This window comes from Anabrus simplex, chromosome 9, assembly GCF_040414725.1.
Source record: "Anabrus simplex isolate iqAnaSimp1 chromosome 9, ASM4041472v1, whole genome shotgun sequence".
NCBI classification, from domain to species: domain Eukaryota; kingdom Metazoa; phylum Arthropoda; class Insecta; order Orthoptera; family Tettigoniidae; genus Anabrus; species Anabrus simplex.
In genome coordinates, this window is record NC_090273.1 from 5,515,616 (window position 1) to 5,533,674 (window position 18,059).

General features: G+C 39.7%; 1 protein-coding gene across 2 annotated transcripts in view; it reads left to right on the top strand.

The window, feature by feature from the left end:
• The window catches only part of IntS1 (integrator complex subunit 1), a 480,230-nt gene that overhangs the window by 328,418 nt on the left and 133,753 nt on the right, over positions 1-18,059 (top strand). For both annotated transcript variants that reach the window (XM_067153509.2, XM_067153510.2), the window contains exon 22: positions 11,952-12,183. In XM_067153509.2, the coding sequence (XP_067009610.2) occupies positions 11,952-12,183 (232 nt within the window). The remainder of the gene's footprint in view (positions 1-11,951; positions 12,184-18,059) is intronic.

The window sequence follows — 18,059 nt, forward strand, 5'->3', positions numbered from 1 at the left end:
TTAACACGAAAACGTAAAATTCCCAGTCTTACATTAGGACTTAAACAGTAATAGGTAGTCCCAAGACCTCCCATGGCTTTCTTTTTTAATGTAAGGTGCAACATCTGTTCTGGTCTCGCTAACATAATCATGTACGATAATATAAAAAGTACTGAATTTTTGTTAAGAAGGAGCAGTTTCGATTCCTGCCTGAAAGCCCAGTTACTGTACAGTGCCCTGAGCAAAGTGCCGAAAACCTGTTCGGCAGTACGATCGAAAAAATGTAAAAATATAAACATCTAACCCTGGACATAATATGGGCGTTTTATAAGTGCGAACATTTGACGAAACTCGTTCCGTCTTCAAGCAGAGCTGTCGAAATGCGCCATGTCTCCTTACAATTGTTGTGGCCACTGTCTGCTTTATGATTGTACGAGATTCTCTAAACAATACCCCCCGAATGCGATGCTAAGATGGTCCCTTATGCAAGTTGACCGCCGATCGCTTTTCCAGTACCGGTACAGTACTTGTTCTACTAAACATCGCAATGACGGGGCATTAACGCCAAGATCCACAAGTATGCCATAACCCTCTTTTCGTGAGATACAGTTTATTAAAAAACGATTGACCGAGGATTTAGCGTTGATGGGACTGGAATTTCTGGACGGTTGATCCGGGAAATCGTTTCTTCGAGGAACGGGTAATGCAGGACTTTTACAACGTGATTTAATTACGATGCTCGCGGGACCACGTAATTTGAACGCATATTCCGGGAAAACGTATTTTCCGGGAACGGATAATCGAGGTTCCACTGTAGCACTAGTGTAATGAGTTTTTTCAGGAAGAATATTTTCAAAATGTAAAATAATGTAGTGAAATGTGCATGATTGCTGGCTCCACCACTCTGTTCTGAAATATATCACACGAGGTTCTATTTATGAAGCAGAAGAATATATTGTGATAAATCACTGGGAGAATGTTCTGTTATTATACCAGGAATGGTTGAGAAAAAGAGGAGGAGATAGAAATATATACATTTCTTTGATTTCAGATACATGGCTAATAATTTTAGACATATTGCTTACAGATTTCTATTGAATAAAACTGAACTTCTGTCGAAGTAGCTTGTTGCTGTTAAAAGAGACAAGTTTGTTCCAACTTACTCGCATAGACTATGTTCAGTTCACTTCACAGAAGTAAGTTTTTGGCAATCTGAAGGGAACAAAATTCTGAAAGATGATGCAGTGCCAACACTGTTTGACTTTCCAGATCATCTACAAAAGGTACTTGTAGTTCAAGTAATTTGGATTAAATATTGTATTACTTCATTTTTTTTATTTTTTAACAATGATAAAGTTTTTCTTGTGGTAGACCCAATAGGTCTATATATTTTTATTTTTTTCAGACTGAAAATGCTCCCTGTAGGATTTTTAAAAAGAAGTTAGATTTTGGAGAGACAAATTAACAGAATAACACCATAGATCCCAGTCCATATTGCAGTTCAGTCAGTACTGTTACACAGTGCATTTCATCTGAGCACAATTATTTTCGTGCAGGAAGCCCCACAAAACTGGGCCGATGACCTCGATGTTAGGCCCCTTTAAACAACAAGCATCATCAAGCAAGCATCACCCCACAAAACATAAAAATCTCAGTATATCTCAGTAGATTTTAGATAGCTATTTTCCAAACCATGTAGAAATCATAATTGAAGGTATACTCATCCTGATATACTATTTCACATCCTGGAAATAATAAAAAAGAAAAATATCTTTCAGATGGAAATTAGTAAAGTAAGTAAAGTTACTTGTGGTGAATGCTGGGCATAGCTTTATTTTTTTACAGATTTCTGCAGTCATGTACCTTTTCTACAATTTGTTCATAGTACTGAATAATACCTGCTGTGATTACTCATCAGAAAGAAAAGATCTGCCATGTAACTTTCATAGAAAACATTCTATTTCACAGGTTTTCTTTTTGTCGGTATTACAGATTCTTGCTTTTGATACAAGTGTTTGTAAATACTGTAAATATTGAAAGAATTGATGGATTACTGATGTTCTCCAGTCTCCTAAGTCACAGGTAAAAGATTGTTTTTCTCCTCATGATCTGGAAATCATAGAACGCCCAGACCTGGAAGAATTGCGAGGACACTGTCTAGAAAAATGTCTATTTGACCCACAGTATCTGCAAGAATTAGTCGAGGAAGAAACTCTACCCACATTAGGATTTGAATTGCCTAAGGGCTCAATCTTAGGACAATTCCTTTGCAAATTTTTAAGTTGACCACCCATGGCAGGTTTTGAATTGCCCAAGGCCCCAATCTAAGGACAGTTCCACGGGAAATGATCAGTGGAGCCACAGTTAGAGCATGCACGCGAATTACGTGGCTTGGAAGGAGAAGAAACGGCACTAGTGACCTGAGAAGACATGCTCATAGGAGGAGGAGCTAACAATGGTAGCAACCATTTGAGACTCAGAATAGTTGAGCATAAAAATCCTGGTATTGAGCTTAATGTCCTATATATATTCAGACAATGTTTCATTCAAATGCTACACACGAAAATAATGCTTTTGCACCAAGGATGACAATGCACGGGAAGGAATAAAAAACGCAAGCACATGCGTGTGAAATTGGTCAGTTGTCCACTTTTCAGAAATAACTCTTATGATGTGTTCAGAAAGGGCTCCAATACATATGGGTATAAGACTTGGAAGAAATGATCACTACTTAAAGCATATACTATACCCTGATCTTTAAATTCAATCAAGAAACGTAGAAATGTAATCTCATCAATTGAATTAGCGGTGAACTTAGATACGCCCTTAAATAGAGCAGTTAACGGGTGAGGTAAATTAGCAAACATTTGAGAAACAGCAGGCGTAGTAGGTACTTGAGAAGGACTGGATTGGTTATGGGACGGAATCACAGTTGTATAGTAATCTTGGTTCAAATGCCCTTGGGAAAAAGTTGGAGTACTGAAAGTGAGGTTAGGACTGTAATTAGATTGCAACGAAACCGGCACAGATATTCGCATCTGCGAAACATTTTCGCACATTTGAGAAACAACCAAAGTGTTTGACACAGATGGCACTTGGGATCGGCGATAACTTTGCATTATTGGAAGAGAAACAGCTTGTGTTGCAACAGAAGGTAGTGCTTTGTCGTCCCTATTATTTATAATTTTAATGGACACCATATTAAAGGCACTAAAAGAAAAGGGGCAACAAGCCTTAAATACATTTGCATTTGCAGATGAGGGGGGAAAGATGGAGAAGAGAGACTGCAGGGGTGGAGTCAGGAGTTTGAGAGATATGGATTAAACATCAACAAGGCTAAAACCGTGGTGTTGAAGGTACAGAAGGGTGACAATCAGTCAGAAATCATGCTAAATGGCACTAAGCTGGACAGTGTCACAGAATTTAAGTATTTGGGTAGTATAATGTCCAAGGATAACTTAGCTAAATATGAAGTAAACAGTGGAATCAGCAAAGCAATACATTTTTACCTCCAAGTAAGACGGCTACTATGGGATAAACAAGTACCACTCAAAACCAAGATGACACTGTGTAAATCATACTACACCCCTATCCTCACATACAGCCTGGAAACCGCTACATTAACAAGAAAAGAACTCGAAACTCCAAGCAGCAGAAATGAAGTTTCTACACACAATGATCCAGAAGAGCAGGAGGGATAAAATCAGGAATGAAAAAGTCAGAGAAGACGTAGGACTAGTAGACTCCTTACTCCAGAAGATCCACAAGGCAAGACTGAAGTGGTTTGGTCATGTGAAAAGAATGAGTGCCAACAGGTCTGCAAGAAAGGAGTATAGAAAGAGAAATCAGGGGAAAGAGACCAGTGGGCAGACCTAGAGAAAAATGGACAGACTTAGTGAAGAAGGATGTAGAGGAGAGAGGTCAGGATTGGGAGCGGATTGTGAACGAAGAATGGTTCATGCACAGAACAAAATGGAAGGGGCTCGTATACCACACCTGGGAAACTGGAGTTGGTCAACGATGATGATGATGATTGACAGTGGAAACTCATTCCTGAAAACTACATTTTCCAGGATTATGCATTCTAATTATATGGACCCGCGAACATCGTAAATAAAAAAAATGTAAAAATCCCGCATTATCAGTTTCTCGAAAAAACTATTTCCTGGAACAACCGTCCGTAAATTTCAGTGCCATCAATGCTAAATCGATGACTATGGCATACTTATGGATCTTGGCATTAACGCATCGTCTTAGTGATAATTAGAGCAAGTACTGTACTGGAAAAGCGATCGGTAGTGAACTTGCATAAGGGACCATCTTAGCATCGCATTCGGGTGGTATTGTCTAGAGAATCTTGGAAATTATGAAACAGAGAGTGCCCACAACAATTGTAAGGAGATACAGTGCATTTCGACAGCTCTACTTGAAGACGGAACGAGTTTCGTCAGATGTTCGCACTTTACTGTTTTCGATTGTATTGCCGAATAGGTTTTCGATATTTTCTTCAGGGCACTGTGTAATAACTGGGCTTTCAGGCGGGAATCGAAACTGCTCCTTCTTAACACAAATCTAGTATTTTAATATTATCCTATACGATTATGTTAGAGTCCAGAACAGATGTTGCACCTTACATTCAAAAAGCCATGGTAGGTCTTGGGATTGCCTGTTACTGTTTTAGTCCTAGTATAAGACTGGGAATTTTACGTTTTCGTGTTAAAATGTCAAAACTGCAGTTGTTTTATTTATGCACATTACATTTAAATGGTTTGTATCATTTCCATTGTGTACTGGCATGTGCAGCGAGCGTGCTTTCCAGCTGAGCTCAAGATCACAAATAATTGTAAATTCTGAAGTTTTGATGAAATTTTTTGTCTCTTTCCATTTTGATTGGATTAGTGACGGGCAGAATTGAATATAATGCACTGAAGAACTTTTGAGAATCAATTACTTACATTTGAAACCATGTTCTCGAGTACAACATAACATTTAATAAAAGTCGATGTAGGCCTAATTTACGTGGTACAAGATTTATCCAAGGTTATGAATTTCATTTTTGGTTCTGTATTGAACTAAGATTACAAATACTTAATTAAGAAAGTTTTATTCCACCTACTCAATACTATACAATAATTGTAATGTCTATGTATACATTACAATGTGTTGTTAGGGGACTAGTTTCGATCCTGTGTGGGTCATCATCAGCCTAAATAAGGTATACTTTTATTTGTCGATATCTGGAACAATATTTGTTGTGAATTATTAAAATAAGCTATATGTGTAATGTGATAATGTGCAAATAAAATGGTGAAATGCATGAAATGTTATGTGGGATAGAATTATATCGTGGTACCGGTCAAGCTGATCACATTGCCGCACAAGGTTCCATTGGTTCCATCTTGGATTGGGAATTTCACCTCTCATCATTTGCAGAACTCCTTATACTATAACAAGGCACTTATATTCAGCGTGTATACATTTTCTGAATCATAAACACTGGACTTTAAGCAAGATAGATACCTCTGCGCCAATGTTGTACACAACAAATATTCAATGTTTTGACAGAAGATGTAATTAAATGATGGAATTCACTAGAAGCATCTGGACTTCGTATTATTCAGACCGGCATTTTATACTTTTATCATTCTGCAATTTTAATGTATCTGTAAAGTGTAATATTTCAACCATTATTGTAAAAATCAATGTGGTACTATATTTATAGTCTCACTGCTATGTATGTAAACTTGGACATTTCACTATCTGTTGATCAATACCAGAGACCAAATTACAATGGAAGATTAAGAAAAGATAGGATTTCGCCATCATGTTGGGCACTTTTGTATCTAATTGTGCTTTATTTTATTAGATGAGAGAATTAAAAACTACTTCTGACCGGGCGAGTTGGCCGTGCGCGTAGAGGCGTGCGGCTGTGAGCTTGCATCCGGGAGATAGTAGGTTCGAATCCCACTATCGGCAGCCCTGAAAATGGTTTTCCGTGGTTTCCCATTTTCACGCCAGGCAAATGCTGGGGCTGTACCTTAATTAAGGCCACAGCCGCTTCCTTCCAACTCCTAGGCCTTTCCTATCCCATCGTTGCCATAAGACCTATCTGTGTCGGTGCGACGTAAAGCCCCTAGCAAAAAAAAAAAAAAAAAAAAAAAAAACTACTTCTGGTCGTTTGTCTTGGCGTTATTCGATTTTTCGAAGAGTTTGCCTAATCAAAGTTGCTCAACTGAAAGGAGTTTTCACGGGAAACTGACGAAGTTTCCCTTATAAAATTGAATATAGAGCACGAGATTTTGAACTCTTGTACCGGTAATTAATGTTTGAAGCCGGTTTCGCAGTCTAACTTGCCTGCCTCTCATCCGGAGGGCCCGGGTTCGATTCCCGGCCACGTCAGGCATTTTTACCCGTATATAAGGGCTGATTCCAGGTTCACTCAGTCTACAAGATTACCTTTAATTGAGGAGCTATCTAATGGTGATATGGCGACCCCGGTGTGGAGAGCCAGGAATAACAGCCGAGGGGATTCGTCACACTGACCATGCTTCACCTCGTAATCTGCAGGCCTTTGAGCTGAGCAGCGGTCGCATGGCAGGCAAAAGTCCATTGGGGCTGTAGTTTGGTTTGGTTTGGTTTGGTTTGGTTTGGTTTGGTTTGGTTTGGTTTGGTTTGGTTTGGTTTGGTTTGGTTTGGTTTGGTTTGGTTTAGGAGTGTTTGTAAGATTATAACTACACATTTCATTTTCGTGATGTTTAGCCAAATTGTTGATGGTTTTCATTCATTTCCGGATTTTCCATTTTCCTGTGTTGTACGTATTATTTTCATGGTCCCTCCAAAACGGAGAATCAAGGTTCCACTGTATTTTAAGATTATACAGAAATTCAATATGGACCAGTAATGAAATTTATTACGTGTAAATGTTATTTTTCCAATACTACACTTTAAATTGTGTTGCTTCCCACAGTATATTTACTGTATATTGCAGTACTAGTTGCAAATTTTACTTGTCAGTTCTTCACATATCTTGCCAAGGAGTCGAGAAATGGCCAGACTATCTTGCAACTGTTGGTCATGAGTTTGAAGGTTCCTACTCATCATTCCAATCTTTGAAAGGGTAATGTGCTTTTCACTGCTGACTTCCCTCGTCATTTTATCGAAGCATCATATAATTTCAACTGATTTCTTGATTATGTACCAGTCTTAATTGTTTAAAATTTCCACAAAATTATTGTTCATTATTGCAAGAGTACTTTGTAGTGGTTCCTTGGTGTGAATGACTCTATCTCGTATGTCGAGATCCACAGTGTTGGACAGTCCTGCTTTAGAGTTGGAACAGGATAGCCCATCTGTTTTTGAGTGCGATGATGTTTCTCCAAGGTTTGTGGGCTCCTTTTAAAGAATTCGACAATACGTTTTACCTTCTCTCTTGTTGGTTTTATTTCTTCCAGACTTGATTGTGCTACAAGATTCAAACTATGCGCCAAACACTGAACGTGCCACCAGTTGCACTTCTGAACTGCACAAACCATATTTGAAGCATTATCTGTTGTGCAGGCCACGATTTTGTCCTGAAGATCCCATTTTTTTACTACTTTTATGAGTTCTTCGACAATGTTGTCTGCTGTGTGTCTTCCTACAAACTTCAAGCAGGACAGAAGCTTTGAAGAGAGTGTGCCATCCCTTAGTGGTAACTGTTATTTAGTTTTCATTTTTCAATGAAGTCCACCCATCTGTTGTGAGGGCTACATATGAAGCATTTTCTGACACTTTAGCCTTGACATCTTGCAATGTTGTGTCACAGAGTTTATTCAAGAGACTATTCGAAAGCGTTTTACGGCTTGGAAACCTATAATTAGGATTCATCATCGATAAAAACTCTGAAACTCCTCAGCATCAACTATATTGAAAGGTAAAAAATCTTTTGGAATCCATTTCAACAACTGTTTGTCAAGTTTCTCTTTCCTAGTTGTTGACATAGGCCTGGTTGAATAGGCTTGTATTGTATTTTGTTTCAATTTTTGTACCTTCCCTCTGCTTAGTGTGCTTAACTCGAGTGTATGATCAGATGTACCTGTAATAGTGGTGGTGGTGGTAGTAGTAGTAGTAGTAGTAGTAGTAGTAGTAGTAGTGACACAGCAAGATTGGTTTGTCCAGTTATTACTTGAACAGATATGGCAGGCACAGGACTTGAAGCTTCAGTTGTTGCCTTTTCATCTTCTGAGTCACAATGCACCAATATGAACCTACTTTGATACATGTCTGTTGTGGGCTGTTTAAGTGTGAAATGTCTCGTCATTGTGCCGGTTGAAGATCTCTTTGCACACAAAATAGAAAAACATAAATTGCATTTCACATTGTCTGGTTTTATTCTAGTAAAAAAGTCCCAGACAGGACTCCAGTGTGACATTATGGAAAGTTTACAGTCTTTTGTACAGTATATATTACTAGGCTTCAATGAAAACACTCTTATAGAACAGTTGAAAACAAAACAGAACACATTAAGTTATTCACATGTACCGAAGGCCAGTGGCCGGTGCAACGGAACTCACAGAACAAAGCGGATGTGACGGAACACAGAACACTCCAGCACAAGCATGTGGCATCACACTGCCGGTATCGACAGTCAACTAGTATTACAAGTTATGAAAATCATTGTGAATCTGTATTGAAAGTATTCTTATGATAAATGTAAGAAATTTATTTTTCTTCCACCTATTCAATTCAGCTAGTAGGCGAAGGGGAAGGGCAGCGCATAGTGGCGCTTCTGACAGGATAGCGAGTCACTGTCTTGGTAATGTTTCGGAACAATTGACACTCAGTGTTATGGAACAGGGACATAGTGCCCAACCCTATTTCCTATCCCGTCTGTATCAGTGCGACGTAAACCAGATTGTGTAGGCACATTTCAGAGATGAAATGATCTAGTAGCTGGCCGGTCATTATAGGCATGGAACAATGAGACTACTACTGATTAGTACTATTATGTGAAGAACACCATAGGTCGACGTTACAGTAGAACCTTGATTATACGTTCCCATATTATTCGTTCAAATTACGTGGTCCTACGAGCATCCTAATTAAATTATGTCGTAAAAGTTTCGCATTATCCATTTCTCGAAGAAGCGATTTCCCAGATCACCCGTCCAGAAATTTCAGTCTCATCAACGGTAAATCCTCAATCGTGGATTTTTCAAGAAACTGTATCTCATGAAAGGACGGCTACGGCATACTTCTGGATCTTGGTGTTAACTTCCTGTCAATGCGATAATTATAATTAGAGGAAGTACTGTACTGGAAAAGCAATCGGCGGTGAACTTGCATAAGGGACCATCTTAGTATCGCATTTGGATGGTATTGTTTAGAGAATCCTCGGAAATCATAAAGCAGGGAATGGCCACAACTACTGGAAGGAGACAGAGTGCATTTGGACAGCTCTACTTGAACACAGAACGAGTTTCATCAAATGTTCCTACTTGCAAAACGTCTACGTTATGCTCAGGGTTAGAGGTTTATTTTTTTACTTTCTTCGATTGTATCACTGAACAGGTTTCCGGCACTTTCCTCAGGGCACTGTGTAGTCACTGGATTCAGGCAACAATCGAAACTGCTCCTTCTTAACACAAATTTAGTGTTTTAATATTATTGTATACGATTATGTTATCGAGAGCAGAACAGATGTTACAGTTTACATACAGTACATAAAGCCATGGGAGGTTTTAGGATTGCCTACTACTGTTTTGGTCCTAATATAAAACTGGGAATTTCACGTTTTTGTGTTACAATGTTATAAAAACTGCTATTGATTTATTTGCGCATGTTACATTTAAAAAGTTTGTATCATTTCGCACTCGTACCAATTTGTACAGTGAGTGCGCTTTCCAGCTTAGCTCAAGGTCATGAAAAACCGTATTTCTATAGTTTTGATTATGTTTTTCTCTTTCCAATTTGATTGTGGTTAGTGACGGGCATTCGAGAACTTTCGAAGATAGATATCTACATTCAAAACCATATTCTGGAGTTCAACATATCCTAACCTTTAAAAGTCGATGTATTCTTAATTTATGCAGTGCAAGATTTCCATAAACTGACTACAAACAGTATACTGGTGACCAAAACAATGGAAGATTAAAAAAGGGGATTTCGCCATCATGTTGGATGCTTTTGTATCTGATGTGCTTTATTTTATTAGATTAGAAAATTAAAAACTACTTGTGGTCGATTGTTGTTTGGCTGGGTGTTACCGATATTAGATTTTTCAAAGAGTTTGGCTGGTTAAAGTTACTGAACTGAAAGAAGTTTTCACAGGAAACTGACGAAGTTTCCCCTGTAAAACTGAATGTAAAGTGTTGAGATTTTTAAGTCGCGTACTGGTAATTAATGTTTGAAGCCGACCCCACGGTCTAACTTGCCTTCCTCTCACCTGGAGGACCCGGGTTTGATTCCCGGTCAGGTCAGGCATTTTTAGCTGGATATGAGGGCTGGTTCCAGGTTCACTTATTCTACTAATACCTTTAACTGAGTTGCTATGAAATGGTGTTATGGTGATCCTGGTCTAGAGAGCTAGGAATGATGGCTGAAAGGATTAGTCACACTGACCATGCATCACCTCGTAATCTGCAGGCCTTCGGACTGAGCAGTGGTCGCTTGGTAGGCAGAAGACCCATTGGGGCTGTAGTTTGGTTTGGTTTAGGAGTGTTCGTTAGATTATAATTATACATATTTCAGTTTTGTGATGTTTAGCCAAATTGTTAATTGTATTTGGAGATTGAAGCTGTGTACATTTTAATGTTGGGAATTTCATTGAAAGTTAGGAATTTCATACTGTATTGAACTGGGATTACAATGTCGTTCTACTTTACCGGTAATTAGTACCATTATGAGGGGCTGGTGACCTGGATTTTGGACCCCTTTAGACAACAAGCATCAACCCACTAACTAAGGCATTGTGAATTGGATCCACTGATTGTTTTGGTTTCACGATCATCTCTGATGACACTATTGAGATCACACACGCTTTTAAACTGATAGAGCTCCACTATGTTGCCGCACCAAGGTAAAGCATTCACTTAACCCTAGTGAAAGTGACACAGTCTGAACCGACACTTCTCAAACGTGGTTAAGAGATAAGCTGTTAAAAGGTTTTTGCTGTGATTTGCACTTCCAAGAAGATTCATACTGTCCAAGTAGAATAGAAATTAAGTTTTAAATCTGATAGAATTTTGTGAGCAATACCATTGTCTTTATGACATTAGAATTGAAGATTCACATGGTTTAATTTAACGGAACGATCTTTTAACAGCATTTGTCAGTAAGTGAATGCCAGTCACTCAAATACCGTACAATGAGCCTGACTCGGCATCATCTTCAAACAGCTTACCCTGACAGAAGTTTCGTCTCAGAAGCAAAGAGAAAAAGATATGGCGGACCTATTGAATTTTATACCCTCCCTCCCGTGCCACTGTCCTTTTTGCTGGGCTTGCAAACAGATCGTGGCAATACTTCAAATGGTGACGAAGGATTTGATGAAACCATGATAACATCAGATGATATTGTATGAATTTGCTTTTTGTACTTTTCAATTTTGACTTTTTGTTCATATTTCTTGACAGTAAACAACGGTTCTGTTTTTTGAATAGGTTGTCAACTTTTATTTAATCTCATTCCCCTTCCCAGTCAATCTTTGTTTCCATTAGGGGAACACTTAATTTTTAATTTTTTTTGTTAAGGTCTTTTTTTAGTTTCAATTTTGTGACAGTTAAAAGGTTAAAGAGATTTCTACATTACGATTGAATGCTTATATTTTCAAGTTATTGCCATGCCATAATTTACTCAAGAAATATAATTCTGAATTTACAGTGAGCTGCAATGAAATTTTGGACTACACCACGTGGCAGCGAACCCACCCAACTAATAATAAATATCCACAGCCTGAAGCACATTTCACAATAATAGTCTTGTGTCATTTACAGATGTAACACTATTTGAGAACATGCTGGATGTATGGTTCCCTCTGGATAGGGAACCTCCTAAAGCCTATCTTGTGGACACTTCTGAAGAAGCTCTGCTCATCCCAGACTGGCTCAAGCTCAGGATGATCCGCTCCAACGTGGACCGCTTAGTTGATGCTGCCCTCACTGATCTGGAGCCGCCACAGTTAGTTCTCTTCATTCAGTCGTTTGGCATTCCCGTGAAGTCCATGAGGTAAGAGCAATGTTGATTATCCCAACAGCTATTGAACCTAGAAGCTGCGAACCTCTGTTTTCTAGCTGTGAGATTTTGAATTCCCTTCAGCAGAAGAAGTAGAGTATCAGATTGTCTACTAAATCTCTTTCTAGTTGTTTCACATCGCATCAACACAGACAGGTGGGTTAGGACAGGGCTAGGAGGAAGTAACCATGGCATTACTTTAACGTACAGCCCCAGCGTTGCCTGGTGTGAAAATGGGAAACCGTAGAAAACAACTTCAGTGCTGCTGAACCGTCTTCCAAATGCAAGCTCACAGCTACATGATCCAACTCTCTCAATTTAAAAGGTAACAAAGTCTCCAATAATATTACATTGCGCCAGCCCACTTCTTATTTTCTCATGTCACAGCAAATTTCTGACCCACTTGCCCACATTGAATGAAACATTGTCCAGTTGTAGAGACAAGCAGCAAGGGCTGGGTCCAGATTGTCATGGTGTGTGTGTGTGTTGTCATTTATGTGCAGGAGGGAGCAACGATTACCACACCCTGGAAACTGGAGCTGGAAAATGATGATGAGAGAATATCGATGCCGGCAATATTTTAAATTTGGAGAGCACCGGCCGTGCAAGCTGTGAGCTTGTATCTGGGAGATAGTGGGTTCGAACCCCACTGTCGGCAGCTCTGAAGATGGTTTTCTGTGGTTTCCCGTTTTCACACCAGGCGAATGCTGGGGCTGTACTTTAATTAAGGCCATGGCTGCTTCCTTCCCACTCCTAGGCATTTCCTGTCCCATCGTCGCCATAAGACCTATCTGTGTTGGTGCGACGTAAAACAAATTCTAAAATTAATAAAAATTGGAGAGCCTGTTAAAAAGTGATGATTGTAGAGGAGTCAGCTGTTACAGATTGTAATTATTACAAATTTCACCTCGCGGTTATGGCATTGCGGTTAAGGGGGAAATTATGGAAAAGCTACTTAATCTCAAAAAAACACATCTACAAAAGAAAGGAAAGAAGATAAAAATGTTCAATCCCTTTACTGGTTAACCTTCCTTGTTCAATGTTTGTGAGTTGGCAACTGTATTTATTTGATCATGACTTGCTTTTGCTATCTGTGAGCACTGTGAAATCACGGCTACCTGAATGTATGCTGTGCTCCTAGCGAGAGCATCGCATCAAATTGGCTGTGATGAAATTAATGAATGAAGGAGCTCTACTCTGCTCTTTCCATTGTGCATAGTGTCTGTGTCTGTGGTATACATAGAAGTGTAGTGCATTACAGTTCTAATTATTCTAGTCCTTGATTCTAAAACAAGGGATTGATTTTATAAAACGAAGCAGAACAATTGGCTCTTGCCTCTATTTTGTTTGAAGATTCCCAAATTTGGTCAAGGAAAGTGAACATGACACGGTGTGATACTTTACCTGAATGTATTGATGTAAACTCGGGCAGTATTGCACAGCTTAAAAATGAAAGTGGACAAATGAAGTATAAAACCTTAAATAATCTTGTGTTTGCCGTAGTGTAACGGTTAGCATTATTAGCTGCCATCCTTGGAGGCTCGGCTTTGATTCCCGGTACTGCCAGAAATTTAACAATGGCAGGAGGCCTGGTATGTGGTTAAAATGGTGCATGCAGCTCACCTCGATTTAGACCAGGATGAGTGGCTCAGATGGTCTCACCCCAACTTGGCAGGCTCGATCCTGGCTTAGTCTGTTGTTATTTGAAAGCATACATCAGCCTCATGTTGGTAGATTTACTGGCACGTAAAAGAACTCCTGCAGGACAATCCGGCACCTCGGCATCTCCAAAAGTGGTCAGAAAGTAGTTAGTGGGACGTGAAAACAACATTATTATCACCTCCGCTGTGGTGTGCCTGAAAAGAGTTGCACCCCCTCGGGATGAGGAAGTGCGTTTACTGTACCTCGCAGAAACAGTTTTCAATGTTGTTAGGAAAAATCGGACAGAATTCAGGCCTACATTAAGCACGGCTTCACTGGAATCACTAAAATGTTATTACAGAGGAAGTATGCTTCAAGAAAACCTGGACTGAAAAGAAACAGGCTAAAAAGAATTTATCATAGAACTGATATTCTTTATTTTCCTCCAGATCTACAGTAATTTCTACCTTAGTAATCTATTAATTTGGGCCAATGACTTTCGATGTTAGGCCCCTTTAAACAACAAGCATCATCATCATCATCATCATCATCATCATCATCATCGCAAGGTCTATTAATGGAGAAAAATAACATTGCCCAACCTAGGCAAGCTCCTCTCCTTGTTCAAACAATAGTGAAAAAAAATAAACTTAAACTCTCCTGCATAATGACGATAATGAATCAATAATAGTGATAATAATACAACAATATAATAATTCGGATAAAGAAAACAATATAGTATTTAGAAACAAATGGACCACGGTCAACTCACTTCCGGAGAGCCTGGCAACAAGGCAGAAATATAAAATAAAACAAAATATTGGCAGTACGGCACAGGAAGGCTCACCTTGCTGGTCTCGCAGACCTCAGCTATTGCCCTAACTCCTGAGCCAGCCAGCACGCTCATGTGCCACCAACTCCACACGTTGCAATTATCACATGAACTGCTTCCTTGTTGTCAGACAGCGTTACCTAACTTCACGTCCAAAACAATGCCTTCTCGAATAAACATACTCACTCTTGCATTGGCTTATTGCTTAGCTTCCTTACTTCTTACAGGTGGCATACAGTTACCAAAGACACCGATCAATCATTAATTTAAATTACCATATCCGACTCGTAACCATCAACTCAACTTCATTACCTCTCTTATCATCGCTCAGACATAATACTTTGCTTTCTTGCTTCTAGTTACTATGCCCTCCTCACTATTGTTTTGCTTACCCCACAGGTCCTGTAGACTTCGCCCTGTCACTCGTATCTTCACTTTCACTATGCCTTGAGCCACGTACCCTTTCTTGGGATTCTGCCATCTCCCTTCTCATAACATTTATTGTCTCATCAAGTCTATCCATACTAACTCTGACCGGAGTTAACACGGATCTTGCCTCTATACTAGACACACTCAGCACACAACCACCTATTGCCCTATCTTCCAAACCAAGACCGTCTTCTCGGGGACTGTTTTCTGAGACCTGCCTTTCTTCCACCCTCAATCCCATCCCCTCTTCCATTGCCTTGAGTTTGGACACTGACCACCTCCGCATCCATTTCCCATTGGGTACTACTAGTATCTGGCCCCTGATATGCGCCCTCAACCCTTGCAGTCTTGCTCTCACTAGATGTTTCCGTAGAGTCTTATATTTCTCGTTCCCCGTCTCTTCCTATGTCTGTTTTAATCCACATTTTATCACCCTGCAGATTTCCAGCATTCCTTACCACTATGTCCACCATCAATGTGGATAGCAGCGTCACCTTCATTGGTCTACTCCCCCGTATTTTACCTACTCTCACAACATCGTCTATATCAACCGCGCTGAAATTGATTTTCATTTTCTGTTGAACAATATCTACCACTTTATAAATGCTATCCACCTTAGCTTCTGTCTTCTCTTCCTTCACACCGTAAATAAATATGGACTTTTCTCTACGTTCTTGACTGGCGTCTGCTATTTCCTGCTTCAAGTTCCTCACCTCCTCTTCAAAAGTTTTTATTTTCTCACTTAGAAATACAATTTCCCTGTCACTGCTTTCCATTTTTGTTTTAGTTTCCTTCATGATCTGCTGGAACCATTGCCTCGTCTTTTCATGCTCCGTAACTTGCTCCATGAGGAAAGCAACGGGAAACTACCTCACTCCTCGTTTCCCTAGTATGCCTCTTCATGCCATCTATGACAGCTGATGGCAGAGCTGTTGAGGATCCAACCAACCTTTGGGCTGAAGATTAAACATACAAACATAACTTGCTCCTGTAACATCCGTTTTATCTGATCAAACGGGCAGAGCTCCTCCACTACTTCCTTAACTATCTTCCTTATAACTTCTACGTCCTTCCAGTTCATGTTGCCACTAATCTGAGGGCCTGGATTAACTTCTATGCCCCCAAACACCAACAACATTGTGACCACCGCTGCCACCAACAGCAACTCCCCCTTCAGACCTATCTCCACTTTGCCTTCTTTTCTTCTTTATTCTTCCTTGCCATCTCCCTACAGCGACCCTAAACTGCTCCAAACCGATTATCTTCCTTGTCACACTCGCCACAGCTTAGGCTAGACTGATTGCACAGAACTGATAGGTAATATGCAAATTGTATTGTGCAATACGATATACTTTACAATAGTTTGCTGTCGTGAAGGGCAAAGGGAATCGCGAAGAGAGGATTATGCTTTGGATTTGATTCAGAATAATTTTTGAGCAGGGATGGGCATGCGAGTTAATAGTGGGATTAGTGATAACCCACTTCAAAGGTTCGCAACTGTGTGATAGTGTTGATGAGGCAGTTTACCAGATGAATATACCATAAATAACTAAACCAGCCAAAACAGAACTATTGAAAGTAAGGAAAAGAAAATTCTAAACATAACCGTGTTTTTATGTAGGCCTTGACCATGACTGCGAATCAATTCTTTTGGAAATTTTTTATTATTTCAGTAAAAAAAATTCTGACCTGAAAATCAATTTCACCATATTTTACTTGCTGAGAATATGAATTTCTTAACTTCAAGCATTAACAAATATCACAAACAAAGAGACTAATTACTGTTGTATGTATATCTACTCCTTAGCTCTGTTTCTTTATACGGGGTCAGAGATGAGGTGAGATGAAATTATATGATGTAGATGTTGATTCCCATAGGGAACCTAAAATATTTGTCCCGAATGAGTAAATTTATAATACCAATATAATGGTCCGTTATTGGACATTATAAATTTTCCAGCTAACTCATTCTTGGTTGCCTGCGTTTCGCCCTCGTGTGCTAAGTTAGGCTCGTCAGTTGGGACTTAGCACACCACCCAAGACGCAAGGCTAGTGCATACCGTGGAGGCCACTGCATAGGCTATTTGAAGCCACCAGCAGTGCCAATGCACTATGAGAGCTATGTCTCATTTCCAAAAATAGATGCCTGCCTGGCCATCAAATGATGTAGATGTTGATTCCCATAGGGAACCTAAAATATTTGTCCCGAATGAGTAAATTTATAATACCAATATAATGGTCCGTTATTGGACATTATAAATTTTCCAGCTAACTCATTCTTGGTTGCCTGCGTTTCGCCCTCGTGTGCTAAGTTAGGCTCGTCAGTTGGGACTTAGCACACCACCCAAGACGCAAGGCTAGTGCATACCGTGGAGGCCACTGCATAGGCTATTTGAAGCCACCAGCAGTGCCAATGCACTATGAGAGCTATGTCTCATTTCCAAAAATAGATGCCTGCCTGGCCATCAAATGATGTAGATGTTGATTCCCATAGGGAACCTAAAATATTTGTCCCGAATGAGTAAATTTATAATACCAATATAATGGTCCGTTATTGGACATTATAAATTTTCCAGCTAACTCATTCTTGGTTGCCTGCGTTTCGCCCTCGTGTGCTAAGTTAGGCTCGTCAGTTGGGACTTAGCACACCACCCAAGACGCAAGGCTAGTGCATACCGTGGAGGCCACTGCATAGGCTATTTGAAGCCACCAGCAGTGCCAATGCACTATGAGAGCTATGTCTCATTTCCAAAAATAGATGCCTGCCTGGCCATCAAATGATGTAGATGTTGATTCCCATAGGGAACCTAAAATATTTGTCCCGAATGAGTAAATTTATAATACCAATATAATGGTCCGTTATTGGACATTATAAATTTTCCAGCTAACTCATTCTTGGTTGCCTGCGTTTCGCCCTCGTGTGCTAAGTCCCAACTGACGAGCCTAACTTAGCACACGAGGGCGAAAC